The sequence below is a fragment of the Sander lucioperca genome, chromosome 5 (assembly GCF_008315115.2).
Source record: "Sander lucioperca isolate FBNREF2018 chromosome 5, SLUC_FBN_1.2, whole genome shotgun sequence".
In the NCBI taxonomy this organism is placed as follows: domain Eukaryota; kingdom Metazoa; phylum Chordata; class Actinopteri; order Perciformes; family Percidae; genus Sander; species Sander lucioperca.
This window is the reverse complement of record NC_050177.1, coordinates 16273667-16294235: the sequence shown is the minus strand read 5'-3', so window position 1 is coordinate 16294235 and position 20569 is coordinate 16273667. Positions and strand designations below refer to the sequence as shown.

At 41.7% G+C, this 20569-nt stretch overlaps 1 protein-coding gene across 2 annotated transcripts; it reads right to left on the bottom strand.

Annotated features, from left to right (window-relative positions):
- Positions 1 to 521: 521 nt before the first annotated feature.
- On the bottom strand, positions 522 to 19655 carry LOC116067559 (ras-related protein Rab-37-like). Of its 2 annotated transcripts, XM_036001222.1 has the most exons (11): positions 19372 to 19655; positions 7687 to 7797; positions 6869 to 6910; positions 6651 to 6717; positions 6482 to 6534; positions 4755 to 4820; positions 2764 to 2820; positions 2602 to 2678; positions 1055 to 1177; positions 698 to 716; positions 522 to 638 (listed from the first exon to the last, which is right to left on the bottom strand). In XM_036001222.1, the coding sequence occupies exons 1-9, from the start codon at positions 19540 to 19542 to the stop codon at positions 1072 to 1074; spliced, it is 750 nt and encodes a 249-aa protein (XP_035857115.1). In that variant the 5' UTR covers positions 19543 to 19655; the 3' UTR covers positions 522 to 638; positions 698 to 716; positions 1055 to 1071. The 2 variants fall into 2 exon arrangements, with proteins under 2 accessions (XP_035857115.1, XP_031179899.1); XM_031324039.2 differs by having other exon boundaries at positions 522 to 716.
- Between the last annotated feature and the right edge of the window lie 914 nt (positions 19656 to 20569).

Below are 20569 nucleotides of genomic sequence, written 5' to 3'. Positions count from 1 at the left end.
AAGGAAAGTTGACGATTTTCAACCCTTCTGAAGTGAGTCATCCAACGGGAGTTTTACCGACGGATAAACACAGACCTGCAGGTACTGGAGACATTCATCTGCATGTACGGCAAAACAGAAAATCTGAAGACTTTCTCTTAAGTTACCAGCTAATGCTAGCCGTAGCTAGCTAGCTTGGTAAAATTTTTCAAAACGAATCTAGTTATCGTCTTGCAATGTGTGACCTCGCAAGATCCCCATTCTTTACATATGATGACAGTCTTTAACGTTAGATGTAAGATGAGTGTCTTTAGATGTGAGATGGTGTCAGACTGTAGTCTGTTCAAAGTCTGTTCAGTCTTTTAGTGTAAGGTAGGCGTTAGAAGAACAGTAATCACGAGAATGATTACATCATTACATAATGAGAAGTTACAGTAGCCTAAGATAGTACAATATAAATATGAAATGTATGAATGAATTTCAACAAAAAAAAATCTTTTTAAATCTATGTATAAAAAAAAAAGTCTATGAATGGCAAAAAATATATTTTTGTGTTTTTATTGTTCAGACAAATTTACAAGCAATGTGATTTTAAAACATGGCTTAATCTGCATTAAATAAGTGCCGACTTGGTTGAACCGGTTGGTTGGTTGGTCGGTCGGTTGGACCGGTTGATCGGTCGCTTGGTCTCGGTCGCTCGCTCGGTCGGTCGGTTGGTTGGTATTGGCATTTAAGAGCTTTGGAGGTGAGGAGTATTTTCAAACTTTGGACTGAACCAGGCGAGCTGTTTCGTTCGTACCTAACACACATACACAAGAGTGGTTATGATCTTTCACAAAGAAAGCAAATAGCATAAGGTTATTTAATCAAATTAAAATACTTTTAATACTATTTGCTCGCATTTCTATTACAAATGTTCAGGTCCTGTGTAAACTGTCCATGGTCAAAGGAGCTGTGGGTTTTGTGAGTCTATAGCTCGGTTTATCCTTCTGGCTTTTAGTCCAGGGTGAATGGCAACGTCATGGTGTATTTTGGGAGCAGCAGTGAGTTTATAGGGCTTCCTCCCACACAGTACCAGAGTGGAGAGGAGATTCAGAAGTAGCTGCAGCAGCCGGATTTCTCCTTCTGTGCTTCAATGTATTCATGAATGTGGAACTTGGGTTGGTTGGGATGTTGGACGGCCCGGTGCTTCAGTTCCCTGAACAACAGAAACAGACGTCACACACTTTAAATGAACCCACAACAGTCTGGGTTCAAAATTAACTTTTTCATCCATTGGCAAAATGGCTAGTGAATGTTCACATTTTACCAACCACTCAATATATTACCATTGTTTTTTTGGCTGGTGAGTGAAGCAAATCTACCAGCCACTTGCATATTTTACTATATTTACTTTATTATATATATATAGCTTTTAAATATTTGATTCTTCATAATTAATTCATTATTGAAAAGGCCATTAAAAGAACAAAGCATCATTATGGCATCCCTGAGGCCTTTTAAGAAATAAAATATTGGATGGCTTTTATGATATTTGGTCAATTGTAAGAGGTTGATTTATTGTTTGCTCTTTACAATCCCAGTTTGACATGATGACACACTATTAATGGGTAAATCAATTGAATGTTAAGGTAAAAATATTAAGGTAGTCTTTTTGGCTCAATGGTGTTTTAAGCCCCCAACGTCTCCTTCCAGACAACACTGCGACCGTTGACTTCAAGGCACCTAACCCTAACCTTAACCCTAACCCTAACCCTAACCATAACCATTGCCTAATCCTAGTGCGTTGAGGGGCTTAAAACACAGATAAACGTCTTTTTTGGATCAATAAATAGCATAAGATCTAAGAAATACTTTTATTTTAACATTCTTTAATTTAATGAAATGGCTTGTAAAATTAGCTTAATAATTATTGATGTTTCTGGATGCAGCATAATGAGTTTTTAAATTTATCAACAATGGCAATATTTCATCATCAGTAAAATATATATTACAGCTAATGTCAGTTAAGTGTCTACATATGATGTATTTAGTAGAGATGTTCCGATATCATTTATTCCTTCCTGATACCCATTCGGATACCTGAACTTGCATATTGGCTGATACCGAGTACTGATACCTACATATATTTTATTATATTTTAACAGCTGTGTACTACTATCCCTGTATGGATGTGATAGGATTGCTATCATTGTTGTTCGGCCTGGCTCAGGTTAAACTTTTTGTGAAACATGAAGAAACACAAAAAGTGAACGCCAGAACTTTCTTTTACTATCCAGTTTGACAGTCAGTCATAACGGAAAAAGAACATAAATAAACTACTTTAAAGTATATTTTCTTCTGCTACATTACGTGGTATCAGATCGGTGCATAAACTCCAGTACTCACCGATACTGATACCAGTATTTTAGGCAGCATCGGAGGCTTTTCCGATACTGGTATCGGTATCAGAACATCTCTTGTATTTAGTAGATTAATATGTGTTCTTACATTGTAACCCCTTCAGAGGTATTTGTGTTATGTTTCTGTACTAGTTGAAATGATTGATTGGGCCAGCTGGGTGCACAGCAGCCTGCTGTAGTGTACAGTGTTAAAAAGCCATCACGTGAGAGTGTTTCTTACTTGGACACAGCAGTGAAGGCCAGCTCTACGTTGACTCCTGTCTTGGCACTTGTCTCCATGAAGGGAACTGAATGCTCCTGGAAACAAGGAGAGGAACAAACAGCAGTGAGCAGCAGAGTCAGCAGCATCAGTTCTGCTTGCACAGCGGAGGGAAAAACTCACTCTGGCCAGACGCTCTCCTTCCTCTCTCCGGATGGCTCTGTCGCTGCTCATGTCAGCCTGGCACACAGAGGCACAGCAGTATGGTTAGAGTAGGACGTCAATAAAACAAATGCATAAAGTCATATAGTAATAGAGTTTACTTGGCCCCAGGGTTCTAAATGAAATTTTTGGTCTACCAGCCAAATGGCTAGTGAATGCAGGGGCGTAGCACAACATTTTGGGCCCTGTAGAAAGGCTTTCTCTATGGTAGTGTTTCTCAAATGGGGGTACGCCTAGGGGTACTTTGGAGTACTGCATGGGGTATGTGAGATTTAAAAAGAAATGTTGATTTAAAGGTCCCATGACATGGTGCTCTTTGGATGCTTTTATTATATAGTGGTCCCCTAATACTGTATCTGAAGTCTCTTTCCTGAAATTCAGCCTTGGTGCAGAATTACAGCCACTAGAGCCAGTCCCACAATGAGCTTAGGATGTGCCATTTCTGTGTCTGTAGCTATTGAGGAGGAGAAGGGGGGGAGGTGGAGGGTGGGGGTGTGGCCTTGACCAACTGCCACTTTGTTCGTTTGAAAGCCATGATGTCTCTCTCTCATGGGTGGGTCAAATTCTCTGGGCGGGCAAAGCAGAGAAAGGGGAGGTAACCTTTCTCCTGATGACCCCATAAGGAGGAGATTCCAGATCGGCCCATCTGAGCTTTCATTTTCTCAAAGGCAGAGCAGCATACCCAGGGCTCGGTTTACACCTATCGCCATTTCTAGCCACTGGGGGAACGCATATTAATGTTAAAAAAACCTCATAAAGTGAAATTTTCATGCCATGGGACCTTTAAAACACATCAGTCATGCATTATTCCTAAAGTGATTATACTATAATAACTGATTGTAGCGCTGCGGAGGAGGGTCTGGCTAGTCCACCCAGCATTCCTGGATGGGAGAAAAACGTGCTCTGGTTTATTGGCATTTCTTTAAACCAATCACAATCGTCTTGGGCGGCGCTAAGCGCCAGACACAATAACGGTGCCTCTGCTAAATAGGTTGTGTCAAAATCTCATACTCTGCACTACATACTCAACTTGTCAGCTATCATTCAACGTACTTGTGTGTAAATAAACAGAAGTGTGTATCTTTTCGGACGCCCTAAGCTGTAATTTCCAACGTCACTTCCTGAAAACCTCCTTGTTGTTGAAGATGCGTAACCATGGTAACCCCTGCCGACCTCTGCTCTAGCGGCATCCCTAGTTCATGCTTAAATTACTGAAAGAGGTAAATAACTAGACCAACAGAAATATAAATTAGAGCATTATTGACGTTACAGAGCTCCTTGGTTTCTATCTGTGTGTCTGTTATGGACGTTATCGTTACTACCGCATTGCATTGTGGGATATTTATGTTGGCGTAATGTCCAGTATTGCATACTGTAATCTTTCACCTGAAATAGTATGCAATCTGTGCACTATAGGTTTCATACTAAGGTTTCGGACGTACTAAGAAAGCTCACTTACTGTTTTAGCATATGAGTATGGAATTTCGGACGCAGCCATAGCCTCTGGAAGGAACTTGTTTTAGTAGAACATGTGTACGTTCAAAAGTAGTTTTAGTCGTGCAACAGAAAACTCAGATTGGACAGATAGTCTAGGTAGCTGTCTGGATTTACCCTGCAGAGATCTGAGGAGCAGTTAACCATAGTCCTCAGAAATCCACTGGAGTTTAGAACGCCAACACAAAGGAAGAGGAAGGGGACAGACATCTGACGAATTTCCAGCGGCACCTGAACATTCCCGGAAGTGGAACGCTGCCGCTATAGACTACATCTCTATCAACTTCAGAGAAATAGAGAATTATCTGTGTCTTTATCTAGCTGTACAAACATGGATTGTACCTTCTATCATAAGAAGCCAAAGTTTACAGTCAGTTTTCAGTAAAAATCACATCCCTTTCTATTTTCTCAAGACCTTTTCTTTTATTTGCTGAACTTCTTGGACAATTCCCTCTCACCTTGTTGCCCAGCAACATGATGACTACATCGCTCTGTGCATACTCATGGATCTCTGTCAACCATGCCTGAAACAAGACAGAGAAAGTATGTTTGCATTAGGCTGAGACCTGGAAAACGTCCTTTAAAGTGGCTATATGTAACTTTCAGTTTGTGTTGATTCTGGCGGCCGCTTTGGACAAACGTGGTAGTGTTGTTACCACACCTGCTGTCGGAGGTCATAGAGTTGCGATGAATGTTTTTCTCAGACAGAAAATCATTCCTTTACAATAAGAGAATAAGTTACAGATGCATTGATGCATTTCCGGTGTTGCATATGGTATATAAATAAAATAAATAAATAAAACCCACGGACGCTTTACACAGGTACAGGGGACAAGGGAAAAGAAAATAGTAAGCCAACACAAACACGGACTAAAAGGAATAAACTGTCCGCGCCAAATGGAAGGGGGACCTAATTTAATGTCTGCTACTGACTACAACCACATGGCGCAAAACTTATTACATATCTGAGGGCCAATTCGGGGACGTTTTTGAAACATTTACAATCCCAGACAATTGTCTCCATCTGTTGAAAGCCCGACCAAGATTGACTCGTAAATCATTTTGTGACTTTTAAATCATTTTGGGCAGAGAGTTTAGATCCACTGCCCAAGCCTGAGCCCGAGCCCTAACTCCCCCCACTATCCTCAGGCTCTCCAGCTTCTCCCATAGCTCTGGGTGGATGTCCTGCACTGACTTGAGTGTGAGGTAAACTTTGCTAAAATCCTGTCTCCCCCATCTGTAGCACTGTCTTCGATAATTGCGCAACCAGGCCAGATTGTTTCACATATCTCACGAGTCCTTTAGCAGCAGATATGGTCTCTCCTATATCCGGCGCGTTGTCGGCCAGTGCGTCGCCATGCAGACCGTGCCGAAGGACAGTATTAATTAGGTGATCGATACATGAAAGTCTGCTATATGGTTCCAGGGCTTTGATTAAGTTGCTGCCTTGATCTGTTACTCAAGGAATTATAGTTGAGAACGTCAGTTATAACGGCCCACGTATAAAAAAATTGTTGGGTTTAAATCGGGCTCATAATTACAGTTAACGTGTCGGGCCGGGCTCGGACACAACGTGCACGGGCCCGACTAGGGTCGGGCTAGATTTTTTGGGCTCGATCTAAGCTTTATTGTGACTTCGCGGGAAAAATTGGACCCGGGCAAAGGCATTAATAAAAACTATGTAAAAATAGCGTTCTTTTCATTCTTTTCCTTTCATTTGATTTTTTCATTCATGATCATCAGATGGAACATTACGCTGTTTCAGAAACATTTCAAAGTTACATATGGTCACTTTAAGTAGCCATAATTAGGACTGCAGTAAATTAAATAAAAGCGTTAAATGTGAAGAATTCTTCACTATCTTTTAGGAAGCTGGGTGCCTTTTACCTCCGGCACTCCACTGAGCTTGATTTGACATCAATACATTCTCCTTTGTTTCTCTGTGGACAAGATCATTTCTGTGGTTTAGTGCTAATTCACATCTCTGTTGACGCACGCACGCACGCACGCACGCACGCACGCACGCAGACACACACACACACACACACACACACACACACACACACACACACATACACACACTAAATGATCCACAGAGTTTATTAGTTGTTGATACAGGCTGTTTCCTCTTCCTGTCTGAGTCATTCCCATATCTTTCCAGGCGGTAGACATATCCCAGACTTACCCTTATGTTGTCAAAGGAGGTTTTGCTGGTGATGTCGTACAGGAGGAGCAAAGCTTTAGGGAAAAGAGGAATAAACATATGATTATATTTCCGCACATCTCTACGACAGTGTTTGTGGTTAAAGATAGAGCTGAGAGTCAGCTGTAGATGATGGTGTATGCTTCCTCACCGTGTGCATCTCTGTAATATGCATGTGTCACACTTCTGAACCTCTCCTGTCCTGCTGTGTCCCAAATCTGAAACAGAAAAGGAAACAAAGAGCTTGGCCTGGTTCCACTTTCAGTTACAACACCGATGCTCGAGAGGAAACCAGCCTGTGCTCTTAAAATAGGTATAGCTGTTGTGAAAGCACATCAAGTTTTCACTGGAACTGATTTACTCACTGACCTGTAGTTTGACTTTTACATCATCAACAGTCACCACTTTGTTCTGGGAGAAGCAGAAAGAGATGTTAATTGATGTAAGAATCAGCACTAGCTACACAGATTAGAGACAATTTGTTCAAATTACAAAAAAAACCCCAACAACTTTCAGATAGATTGTCCTTTATTTGCTTATAGCTTCTGAGATGTCTGCCTCCACGCCATTACACTGAAAAAATACATGTGAAAGATTCGAAAGCAGCCCGTCTTTGAAAAATCAGTGTCCTCACTCAGCTGTTCTTTGGAACTACTGTTACTGTGTGATGAGTCTGCAGTATTTAAATTGCAAAATTCTGGCAAAATCAATTCATTACTATAGAATCAATCCGATGGAGCGCTCCACCGTGGCCCATGCGCGTACGTGTGCACTGTTGTACCGGCGCATAGAGGTCTTCTAAAAGAGCCAGATCTGCCGTTGCTGATAAGTGATCAACTGATGACTTCTCCTTCTCCTGATAAACTTTTTATATGCTGCACCGCAAGTCCACACTGACTCGAAAACGTGCGTACGTGAGTTCAGACCAGACGTGAGATTTTTTCGCAGCCTACGCTCACGTTCAAATTGATAAATGCCTTGCTTTGGAATCGGTGTACGTCCGTCCTACGCCTGTTTTAGGTCGCACACACGTTTTGTAAATGATGGCCAATGTGTTTTTGGGTGTTTTTCTGACAGCTGATTTGACTTAATATCAACAAGAGAATGTCCTGTATTTAAAGAAATACATACACAAAGTGTGCATGCATTGCACACACATACACACACACACACACACACACACACACCGTGAATCCAATGCCCACTGTAGCGGAGAAGGAGCCGGGGATGAATTTTCCCTGATCGAACTGCACCAACAGCGACGTCTTTCCCACTCCACTGTCCCCGACCAGGATTGTCTGCAGAAAAACAATCAATAACGATTATATTGGTATCAGAATGAGCACTGAACATTTCTTTCTGGCTGAACCCCCACAATCATTTTATGATTTTGGGTTGTGAGTCAGCATCTGCGTCACGGTGGACAGTTCTGCTTCCAAGCAGCACAAACAATATCTTTTACAAGAGCTTGGCAGTGTAGCGCTTTTACAGTGTGACTCACAAGCCTCGGGGAGATAACCTTTAAGACAATGAAATGAATGAAAGGCAGCATTCAGCGGCATTCAACAGGGCCAGCAGTCAATACTTCATCTTCTATGGGCCTGTCTTTCATTTGTAGCCCACTTAAAAAAGTCATGCTGAGGTACTTATCCCCCCCCTCCCTCAACCCACGCACATAGTGTCCTCCATCTGTGATGGATACCGTACATGAGACACAGACAAACTTTTCTTTGTCTTCCCAAGAAATGGGTTGGAAGTGTTGATGCTAAAAATGCAGCCTGAGTGTCTGATATGTTGTGATGGGTCATCTTTGTTCAGAAGTGGTCAAACCACTCAATTTTGACGTCGAGGAGTGAGTCCAGAAGAACATCAACATTAGGTGATTGTGAGAAAAACCAAATATGTTCAATGCCAACGTTTTTCATTGCCAGTATTACCAATTACCAACCTTTGGAGCAAGTCATTCCCCTTAGCCCCCATTAGCCCTTAGCACTACCTTAATGTCCTACCTTAATCTATAAGCTTATTCCCCGGAGTCCTTATGTTTTTTTTCCGCCCAGCATGTTTCCTTGGATTAGGGTGGCACCTAAATCATGGTTGCAGCTGTCGCCGTGGTCCTGCTGCACTCCCTGCTACACCCTGCTACGCTCTGCGGTGCCCTGCAGTGCCCTGCTACGTCCTGCTACGTCCTACTATGCCCTGCTATGCTCTGCTGTGCCCTGCTACGTCCTGTAACGCCCTGCTGTGCCCTGCTACGCCATGAACTACTACAACTACTATTTCTAGTCACTGTTCCATTATCTTTATTGTGACTATTATTGCCACTGTTCATCACACCCCCAACCGGCACCGTCAGACACCGCCTACCAAGAACCTGGGTCTGTCCGAGGTTTCTTCGTAAAAGGGAGTTTTTCCTCGCCACTGTCGCACTAAATGCTCGCTCTTAGGGGAATTACTGGAATTGTTGGGACCAATTCTAGTAATTCCCCCAAGAGCAAGCATTTAGTGCGACAGTGGTAGAGTGGGGTCTAGACCTACTCGATCTGTAAAGTGTCTTGAGATAACTCTTGTTATGATTTGATACTATAAATAAAATTGAATTGAACTGAATAAAGGCACACAATGCCCCTGTAAAACAATAACAAAGATATAAGAATGTGAAGTGTAGTCCTGAGTTAACCCCTAAACATCCATAGAAAGTCAGAAGTGGCCGTGGTTTGGATGGATGTCCACATACTTTTCTGCACATACTGGAATAGAAATGTATGTATGTGTTTTCGCTATGCGAGCAAGACAAAGTAAGAAAGTCAACAGTTCAGAAGTGAAGTCAGGGTAATGTTGTCCTCTGTTAAACCAGGCTGTGGTTGAACTGAAACTCAGTTTTGTCTTAAGGCTTTACGAATGATAAAGGCTGAAAGGATTAGAGTTGAGAAGCTGGAGCAGCTTTTCTCACCAGTTTGAGGTTTTATAGCCTCCCTTTGATCTCAGCATTTTAAAGGATTTTTGAAACTCTCAGAAGTGTGTCATATGTCAGCTGTGGATTAAATATGGACACTGCATCACCAATCATGCATCCTCTGAATTTTCATATCAACTTTATTCAGGCATCGGTAATAACTTAAAGGCATACAGGTTGTCTCATTGGAGCTACAGCTGCGCGGCTGTAGTTCCAATGAGACAACCTGTAGGGGGACCGAAGAGGGAAAAGTTACATAGGGCCCTATTTTAACAATCTAAGCGCACGGCGTGAAGCGCCTGGCGCAGGTGCGTTTAGGGCGTGTCCATATCCACTTTTGCTAGTTTGACGGCGGAAAAAAGAGTCTGTGCGCCGGGCGCATGGTTCAAAAGGGCAATGACAATGAATGAAATGCTACGCTATTGACTTTAGACCAGGCTTTTGTTGGTCAATGGCGCGATCACTTCCCGCTGCCTCAAGATAGCAATACACCAAGAATTCACCTGAACACACCTCCCTGTAAGACCAGCACGCCCATGGGCGCAAAGATGGCCGCAGGTGCATTTTCTATTTAAACGACGTGGACGCTGGACGGGAAACTGACAACTGCGTCGGTCTTAAACTAGCAAAGACACTTGCGTTGGGCTTTGCGCTGCACTGCGCAAGTTATTCTCTTTGTTGAGAGAAAAGTCACTGCAGCAATTGAAAGAGGTGTTATGTTTCGAGATCCTTTAGTCAGTGATTACAGTAAGCACTATGGCTTGTTAGGGTAGCCTGTGTGAAAAATATGGGGGGACTCAGGGGGGTTCACCACCTCACAATCAAATGGTTTGTGTTCTCAAAATGGAAGCTAAATACTTTCTATTTATCAACTCTTAGCCTAAGTTTATGTGCACATTGAAATGTTGAAAGGTAAAGAGCAATCACAGGCAATGTGATTGAAAGGGAATGGAATATATGGAATAGTTAATGCATATCTTGCTGATGATAAAACTGTTAACAAGGACTTTACCCGCTAACTAGTCTCACTTTGCCAGACCTTCCTCCACAGTGCTGCGGAGGAGGGTCTTGCTAGTCCACACAGCATTCTGGGATGGGAGAAAAAAACGTGCTCTGGTTTTATTAGCATTTCTTCAAACCAATCGCAATCGTCTTGGGCGGTGCTAAGCGTCGGACGGAGCCACGGTGCCTCTGCTAAATAGCCTCTGGAAGGAACTTGTTTTGGTGGAACATGTTCAAAAGTAGTTTTAGTCGTGCAACAGAAAACTCAGATTGGACAGATAGTCTAGCTAGCTGTCTGGATTTACCCTGCAGAGATCTGAGGAGCAGTTAACCATAGTCCTTAGAACGCCAACACAAAGAAAGTGGAAGAGGACGGACATCTGGCCAAAAATGAGGGACATCCGCCGCACCTGAACAATCCTGGAAATGAATTGTCGTTGATATAGACTACTGCTATCCTAAACTTGAATAGCCTTCTGGACTGGCACATGGTGGGGATATACAGGCTACTACACAGAGCAGGGCTCATTGTGAACGGGGGCTATTTTTGTTTTTTTTAACATAACCTGTAACCGCACGAAATGATGCAGTTAGTTACTAAAATGAAATAACGCTTAGTTACTGTCAGTTACTATAGCCCGACATGCTAACGTTTGCAGCTTAGGTTTGAGCAGATAAACACACTGTTTAATCCATTCCTTACACAAAAAACATAAGACACCATCCCCAGACTCTTTCAATGCCAAGTATCACTCTTACTACAGCCTCATGTGTGCGTCAATCAAGTCAAATCTTAGGGTTAGCGAACGATCGATTGTCACAGGGTACTTTACACACCAGGGCCATAATAAGAGACTCATTCATAATTTCACATCTCTTAACAATGGAGAAAAAAAATAATCAGAAAGGTAAACACAGAGGGGCTAACATGTACAGTAGAGCATAACCAGCAGCAATATTCTTATTTCATCTGATGCTCCAGTAACTTTATTAATGGAATCTGGTTCCTGTTTCACTGAAAGCATGTAACATGATGCCAGAAACACCGCCATGCTTGTAGAATTCCACATGCATATGTGATGATGATGATAAGTGTGTTTGTAGTGGGAAGGGGGTATGACTCTGTTTCCGTGGTAACAGAGGCCAGCTGGGAAGTGGGCCTGTCTCATAAACCCCCACTGGAGACTGGAGACAATTGGGTGATACACCGCAGATGTTCGGGAATAAGACATGGATGATATGGATAATGGATATATATATATATATATATATACTGTGCATACATGTGTGGTGTTGACAGAAAGCGACTGATAGATTTGCGATTTAAAAGACTGCGATTAGCTAATCGCGATCAATTGAATGTGAATATTTAGTTGAATGTTTGGTGTAACATTTGGTTTAACATTTTTTGTTCCTCTTTGTATTATTATATTTACTGTTAAATGCTGGAATAATGTTACATATCACAGATTGTTAACAGAAATGCTCTATTTTCAGTGGATGTTTCATTTATTTTGTATAACTTTATTCAACATGACGGTAAAAGGTGTAATATGTAGATGCTGCTGTTGAACTGAGGCAGATCAGACATTTCAGTTTACAGGACAGTGCTGATATTTTTTATTGGAATAGTTTTTATATTATAATAACTTTTGTGATAAATGTTCGGTGTTTCTGCTCAATGTTCCATGCTTATTAAAAGAAAACAGTTATTGCTGCCAGTTCATATCTAAGTTCTCATCCCTGTATAAGAATATATAGACGTTTTGATGGTGTCTCATGTTATAATGCTCCATGACATGTTTTATCTGTTACAGGGAATATTGAACTTTAGCTAAACTTTAGAAATAAAGAATAATCGCAAATCTAATTGTAATCGCAATATCTGGCAGAAAAATCACAATTAGATTTTCTCCCCCAAATCGTTCAGCCCTACCAAGAAGCTTTATAAAGAACTTCCATGAGAATAGTCCCTTTTATTTTCCGGGAGAGTAATAAGTCTGTGGCACAGCCAGAATGTAATTTAGCGTGACAGTTCTCATATTGCCAGTGATTTAGACGTATAATGCACAGCTGGGGATTGAACCCACAGAACAGTAGCATATTACTGTATCTTCCAATATTAAAAGTCTGTTGGATGCAAATTTACATTAGTGGCAATGTATGTGTGCCTCTATATGTGTGTGTGTGTGTGTGTGTGTGTGTGTGTGTGTGTGTGTGTTGAAAGACACACTTGTGAGTGCTTCCAGAGTGGGTGATATGGGTATGTTTATCAGAATTTTGGATAGTCGTCATGGAAACATTAATTGGTCATGTGACAAGGGCTGGGAAGATTGGCAGAAAAGACAGCAAAGTGACAGTACTCTGATCCAATGGATTTTTTTTGGGGGGGGGAATCATATTTTGTGCCACCCCGTGCCCCCCCTTCTAGCCCCGCCCCTGCGGAGAGCCAAACCAAATAGAACCAAAGAGCACTCAAAGAAGCCCCCATGCGTGATCCCTCAGGGGTCACACAGGTGAGATGGAGTGAAAGAAAAGCCCCCCCCACTCCAGAGCAAAGCACAAAAAGTGCATCAGAGCGACAGAATGAGAGAAAGGGTTCCCTTGAAAGAATGGTTTCTGGTTGCTAGAACAGTTTGTATTTCTGTAATCTGGCCCTGCCCCCCCCCCGTCACAATGCAAGCCTTCCACTTGCACTCACACAGACACACACTGCTTCCAAGGCAATTAAAAGCAGCTGGTCAACGTGCATTATGGTTACATTATGGTTACATTATGGTTACATTAGGGTAACATTAGCGTTCATGTCTCATCGGACCATCAGTTCTCAGTAAACTCACACTAATGACAACAGCGTCCTCAATGAGGAAATCATTCTTTAGTTTAGAATAACTACTAATAACTAAGTGCAATGATATTATTGCAGATTGTGTCTGCGTGAACATTAGATCACAAGACCAGTCATCCTATTTTCTTGTAATTGTCAAAACACCATCAGACAATTGTGAAATGTTTTAAATATGATGTAAGCAACTAAATATGTTTAGAAAGAAATAAAACCAAAACTTGTTGGTGCACTTCTTTCTCACACCGAGCGATATTACAAAAGACAGTAGGACATTGCAAGATAAAGACCAAATGATTGATAAAGGAAACAAGCTTTGAGTAACGCAGCTCCTTCACACTGAACTGGAAGCTGTTCCTGCAATACAGCTTCATGATATAATGTGACATTTCTCTCTTCTCTTTGTTTCATCCACAGTGAAGAGAGATTCAGAGGATCACTGGAGTCTAAACTCGCTGACTCCTTGGTCTAAGTAGGCCAGTGGTACTCATTGCGCGGCTCGCAAGCCTCCTGCTGCTCGCCAAGCTTTAAAGGTCCTATATCATGCTCATTTTCATGTTCATACATGTATTTTGGGTTTCTATTAGAACATATTTACATGCTTTAATGTTAAAATCATCCTGTCTGAAAAAAAAAAAATATATATATATATAAAAAATAACGCAGATTAATCCATTCCATATTGACGTTTGACCCGGAGCCATTCTAGCCACCAGTGGACTGTAAAATGAAGGAGAGAGACGAGAATGTGCTGCCTGGATCATTAACTGGAACATTTACTTGTAAAAATCGTCTTCCTGCCAACACTGGCTACCGAAATCTGGTGCCACTGATATGTCTGCGCTTCTCTCTGATGCTCTGAAACAGACGATACAGGTAACACAAACACCGCTGCACGGGACGCTAGTTAACACTATACTCGACAGCAGCTAACGTTAGCCTACTGCTAGCTAGTTAACACTATACTCGACAGCAGCTAACGTTAGCCTACTGCTAGCTAGTTAACACTATACTCGAAAGCAGCTAACGTTAGCCTACCGCTAGCTAGTTAACACTATACTCGACAGCAGCTAACGTTAGCCTACCGCTAGCTAGTTAACACTATACTCAACAGCAGCTAACGTTAGCCTACCGCTAGCTAGTTAACACTATACTCAACAGCAGCTAACGTTAGCCTACCGCTAGCTAGTAGCTGGATTAAACACGGTTAAAATGCTGACAGCTAACGCTAAACGGTGTAACGTTTGACTGTGTTTTACTGTAGAGGATTCAAGCTGCCGTTGGAAAAACAACACAGACGGTGCGTTCAATGAAACTGGTAAACTACAGCCTTGTGGTGCATTTTAAGTTATTGTAAATGTCCTTTTCCCATCTGATGGTTGTTTTTGTTGTTCAACAGCAATTTACTAGTGAAATAAGTTATTGTTATTGTTATACATTATTATTAAATCATTTAATTTTGACCATATGGCCTTAGCAATAAACAAGCCGTTCTTTAATGTCACCAACTGTTGTTTAGTACCCTTTTTTTTTCTTTTCTTTTTTTACTTTCTTAAAAAGTATCGGTTCAGGCACCGTTAATTATGTATGCGATTAATTTCGATTAATTAATCACAGAGTATGTAATTAATTAGATTACATTTTTTAATCGATTGACAGCCCTTGTAGTGAATGTGACATACATAATTCACCTTATTTGTTAAGTGTGGTGTGCGCAGCCCTTTGTTCTTAGTATGGTTCTTCATGCAGTGAACAACGTAATACATATACATGTAATTATGACTGTTCAGGGATCGCGGGCCCTTTAAATGTTCTGCATGCGTGATGACGTTGGACCCTACGGGGTTTTGTTGCTGGTCAGCGCCTTTTTCCAGTTAGTTGTTTTCCTGTCAAAATAAACAACACACGCATTCGTGTGCTCAAAGTGAGAAATTGTCTCTTGCAATTTACTGCAATTTCCACACCCTAATATACAGAAGGCTCATTTAAAGGCACAGTTCATGCCTTCTGGCTGTGTGCATTTCTCTGTGGATTGAGTGTGTTGATAATTTCACAGTATTTGTATAGCACCTCAACCTGCTATTTAATACAAAAGACATGGACATCTTACTTTTCACAATATGGGACCTTTAATTTGTGGCTCGCGTGGCAGTAAATAATACAGTGATATGATCAGTTCAGTCAATACAGATATTTCTTAAAAACATTAAAGGGTAACTACCGTTTTTTTCAACCTGGACCCTATTTTCCTATGTTTTTGTGTCTAAGTGACTGATGGGAGCAACAACCTTTGACATTGGTCCAGTATAAAAGGAGAATTCCGGTCGATTTCAACACCGAAAAGAGATTCAAAAATATTTATTAATTTAATGATTAAATAAGGTAGTGTCTCCAAACTTGCCTCAGTTATAACTTGTCTCCTGCTAGTTGTACTACAGCCTATTTTTGAAAATATTCTTGTATCTGTTTTTGGTGTTGTAGTTTGTAAACGGTCCCTAAGCACTCGTCTTGCCGTCTCAACACTGGAACTAAACAGAGCTGAATTAGCACAACTTTTATGCATTTCTTTCACATCTACTGCAGTCAGATTCACTGTGTTCACTCAGAAGGAATCACTTCACATGGGTAGGCACTTGTAATGACATTTCAAACATGTTAAGAGGCTAAAAGCATTTGCTTTTATAAACTTGCCCGGTTTCAGCCTCCTGGGTGCTAACGCTAGCAGGAGGATAACACGGTGTAGGCAGCACCCATTGTTTTCGTTTTTCTCGCTACTGACAGCACTCCAAATTTACAAACAACAGAGCTACGTGTTAAAATCGACCGGAATTCTCCTTTAAACAAGAACATTGCAGTCGGCAGCGGCGAAACAAGCTACAATGTAAGTTAATAGGGCAATTGTGCAGCTTGTATTTACCTTCACAAAAGTGCTCTTGTTTTGCCACTGACAGACTCAGATTAATACTCTAAATTTCTGACCAGAAATTCATTGTAAAGGTAAATTGCAGTCTGGAAGAGCGTAACCGCCACCTATTGTCACCCGCCAAAATACACTGGCTTGTTTTCTACCTATCTGACTACAGTATTGTGGTACTTATTGAAAAAAACAGACGTATAAATTTGTCCACCATTTTTTTACAAATTTGAAAATTCATTGGTGGTCCCGCAGCTTCCGCTCCGTAGCGAAGATGGCGACTGTGGAGGGCGAGTAGTGTCCAGTGTTCCACACTCAACTTTTTGACCGTTTTCAGTGCAGCATCCGGGTACTCGTAGTGCTGCATTTGGACATACTACGTCAATGTGAACGCTAGGACTAGGTATCGTTCAAAAATGGTCATTACCGGTACCAATACCATGACTTTGATAGCGGTTCCCAAACAATACTTTTTTCAATACCAATTCTAAATTTGTATTTCAAATTACGGCACAAATCTTTTTCTATATTTTTCAGCTCCTACTACGTGAGCCGTCTCTGTGTAACGTGGAGTTTTTGCTGGGTGTCTCTACGACGTGTAACGTTAGACAACCAATCACAGACATTATTGGATCTTGGTAGAAGCATGCTGCATGCTGATTGGATCACTGACCCTGATGAGATTAGGTATTGAAATTGGGTATTGAATGACGAGGCATTTTTCAATACTCGATTCTTTAGAGGCAATTCGGTTGGTGCCTAAAAAGTGTCGTATCCGGTACCCAGCCCTAGTGAACGCACAATTCACTTAAAATAGCAAGTGTGAGTACAGAAGTGCACAAATTGAGACACAGCAATAGTCATTTTATCCATAGTTAATAGAAAAAAATGGATTAATGCAGCTTTAAGTAACATTCTGAAAGGTGGGCTTTTACTGGTAATGGAGTATTTTATCACTGTATTGCTACTTAAGTTAAGGATCTGAACACCTCCTCCACCACAGAAGTCCACAATCCCTCGTATTACTGCAGTTGAATATGTAACAAAATAATCTAAGCTAAGCTAAGCTTAATGACATACAGATATGCCATAGATACAATCGGTATTCTAGAAAAATATTGAGCTTGAATATTTCCAGATCAAGTTTGGAACACATACATGACAAAAAAAGATGTATCTGATATCCTTGTATAATATATGTCCTCGCAATGTATTTTGATATCAACATATCAACAAAACTGCAAAGAAAATGCATCAGAAATGGTCCGTATTCTCCATGGTGATATCCAATCATAATGTTTCTGGATTCTAATAATAAATATATAATATATAATAATAAAAGCTAATAATAAAGCTTTTCTGATCTTCATCTGCATCTCACAGGTTGTTGTCATGTGACCTAAGTAAGTCACATGACAACTGGTGGCCGTATGTGCGGGCAGATGGTCCAAAGATGGTTTGGGATATGAATGGCCTCCACCCAGCCACATAAGGGCGTTTCAGCCTCTTTGCACTCGTTACCTATTTCTTTTTAAAATACAGTATCTTTTAAAATCCTCACAAGGCTTTACATGGCCAAGGCATCATTAAGAGGTGATCTGCTGGGTAAGGCCCAAACCGTCCCAATGTCCAGGTTAAGGTCAGGGCTGATGGATCTTTTGCTGTTCGTCTTCCAGTTACTGTAGCATGTATTTCACTGACACTGTCTCAGCTTTTAAATCCTGTCTTAAAACACATTTTTACAGCCTCACCCTCTTATTTGTTTGCATAATACAGCTCTGTTATGTTACTGCCAGATTTCACGTTTATTTTTTACGTTATGAAGGATTTCATTTCGTACGTACGTATGTTTCCCTGCACTGGAAATCCCTTCTGCTCTTGGCTTGAGAAGTGCAATAAACATTTAATTATTATCCACTTTGGAGAACAATGCTGAGACATTCATTAGCCCTTGGTGATCCTTCATGTCATCCCTCTAATGTACCATTCTTCCTCCATCTAGTCTATATCCACGGTGTTCCCCTTTCGGGATTGCTCCGGTGCCGACAGAAATTCCGCCGGATGTCCCTCATTATCAGCTGGATGTCCGTCACCTTCCTCTTTCTTTGTGTAGGTGTTCTAAACTCCGGTGGATTTCTGAGGACTATGGTTAACTGCTCCTCAGATCTCTGCAGGGTAAATCCAGACAGCTAGCTAGACCATCTGTCCAATCTGAGTTTTCTGTTGCACGACTAAAAAAACTTTTGAACGTACACATGTTCCACCAAAACAAGTTCCTTCCCGAGGCTATTTTGCAGCGGCTCAGTGGCTCAGTCCAGCGCTTAGCACCGCCAAAGAAGATTGTGATTGGTTAAAAGAAATGCCATCAAACCAGAGCAGGTTTTTCTCCCATCCCGGAATGCTGTGTGGACTAGCCAGACCTTCCTCCACAGCGCTGTGGAGGAAGGTCTGGCAATGTGAGACTATCCTCCATCTAACTGCTTATTTAATAAACAGAAGTGACACAATCTCCCAGCCTATTTACAGTAAATAACACAATCCAAACATTTTAAAATGTATCCTGTAGTGATGATAACAGGTCTAGAGGGGGCGGAGGGAATCAATGTCTTGCTCAAGAGCATTTCGGTACAAAGTGACCACTTTGAAGCCTCATTCCAATCTGAAGCAGGAAGCTGATCTGAGTGAGAGCACCACTGACTCTTCATTACACAAATGATGATGTGTTTGGGGCAGATTGACACGCAACAAGCCTGGAAACGGACCAACTGAAAAGAACGGCCAAGTGAAGATCAGCACCACGGAGAGCGCACACCCGGTCCAGCGCGGAGGCGTACCCGGCTGAACGACCGGGCTGCTTTAGGGTTTAATAATAATAATAATAATAATAATAATAATAATACATGTTATTTATATAGCGCTTTACATGGTACTCAAAGACACTTCACAGTAAAACCAGCACATGTAGCACATTAAAAACAATAAGTACAGTCACGGATGTGTATGGCTAGGGTAGTTTAAGGACATTTCATAGATGGCAGTACATAAATGGATACATAATAGAAAAAGAAACCAAGCACAGCAGTCCTACAAAGTTTAAACTGTCTGTGTGTGGCGCATTAAACAGCTGTTGCGTTATTGTAACCATGTCGCCATACCTTGTGCACTAATTCCTCGTCATATGTCGGAGCTGGGGGAGTCTTTGCCTGGCTGTCGGCGGTCTCTCTGGATTCGTACCCGCTATCGGGATGGATCTCCGGGTAAGCCGTGGTGTAGTGCGCCGAGATCGGCTCCATCGACTCCATCCGCTCCATCCTGCCGTTCTCCATGCGCGCTCTTACAACACAGAGAGAGCAGCCTGCTGAGGGGAATAACAGCTGACAAACCACGCAGCTCTCTCTCTCTCTCGCCCCTCCCTCTCTCCACCAACCTTCTCCTCCCTCGCGCTCCCCTCTAAGCTCCTCCTGTGGAGTGAATGAATGAATCACAGTCTGCGCGCTTCCCCCTCCATCACTTCACATTTTAAGGGCATGTCGTGATCGCGCACCCACATCACGCCAAAGGTGGGGGAGGTGAGGAAGATGGGAGCCAGAGAAGGATGGAGAGTGTGAGAGACGATGTGAAGTTTGTAAAATGGGAGCCAGAGAAGGATGGAGAGTGTGAGAGACGATGTGAAGTTTGTAAAATGGGAGGATGAGTGGATGAGAGGACATGAGGAAGGAGGAGGAGGAGGAGGAGGAGGAGGAGGAGGAAGATGCATTTAAGTACTGACCTGTGGCTTGCCTTGAGTATTTATTTTGATACTTTCACATTTCAGATGCAAACATTGTACTTAAAGAGCTTGTTAATATTATTGCATTTTTTTTTTTTTTTTTTATCTTTGTTTAGCACCTTTTAATCTTCTCAACTGTCCTCACCACACAGCATGTTATCTTTTTTATATTTATATTTCTGAGGACTATGGTTAACTGCTCCTCAGATCTCTGCAGGGTGAATCCAGACAGCTAGCTAGACTATCTGTCCAATCTGAGTTTTCTGTTGCACGACTAAAACTACTTTTGAACTACTCATGTTCCACCAAAACAAGTTCCTTCCCGAGACTATTTTGCTGCGGCACCGTTGCTTCGTCCGGAGCTTAGCACCGCCCAAGACGATTGTGATTGGTTTAAAGAAATGCCAATAAACCAGAGCACGTTTTTCTCCCACCTAGGAATGCTGTGTGGACTAGCCAGACCCTCCTCCGCAGCGCTGTGGAGGAGGGTCTGCCATTGCGAGACTACATTACTATAGAACAGTTCAAACAACACACACAAATACAGTGGATAAATGTAATGTAGTCTGTTTACATGTAAAGTG

Excerpts from the sequence above, each read along its gene's own strand:
- LOC116067559 (XM_031324039.2), bottom strand. The coding sequence starts at position 19,542 with ATGGAGAACGGCAGGATGGAGCGGATGGAGTCGATGGAGCCGATCTCG. Across the intron at positions 6,718-6,868 it reads ATGTAAAAGTCAAACTACAG|ATTTGGGACACAGCAGGACA; the intron begins GTCAGTGAGTAA and ends TTTCTGTTTCAG. Across the intron at positions 6,535-6,650 it reads ATATTACAGAGATGCACACG|CTTTGCTCCTCCTGTACGAC; the intron begins GTGAGGAAGCAT and ends TTTTCCCTAAAG.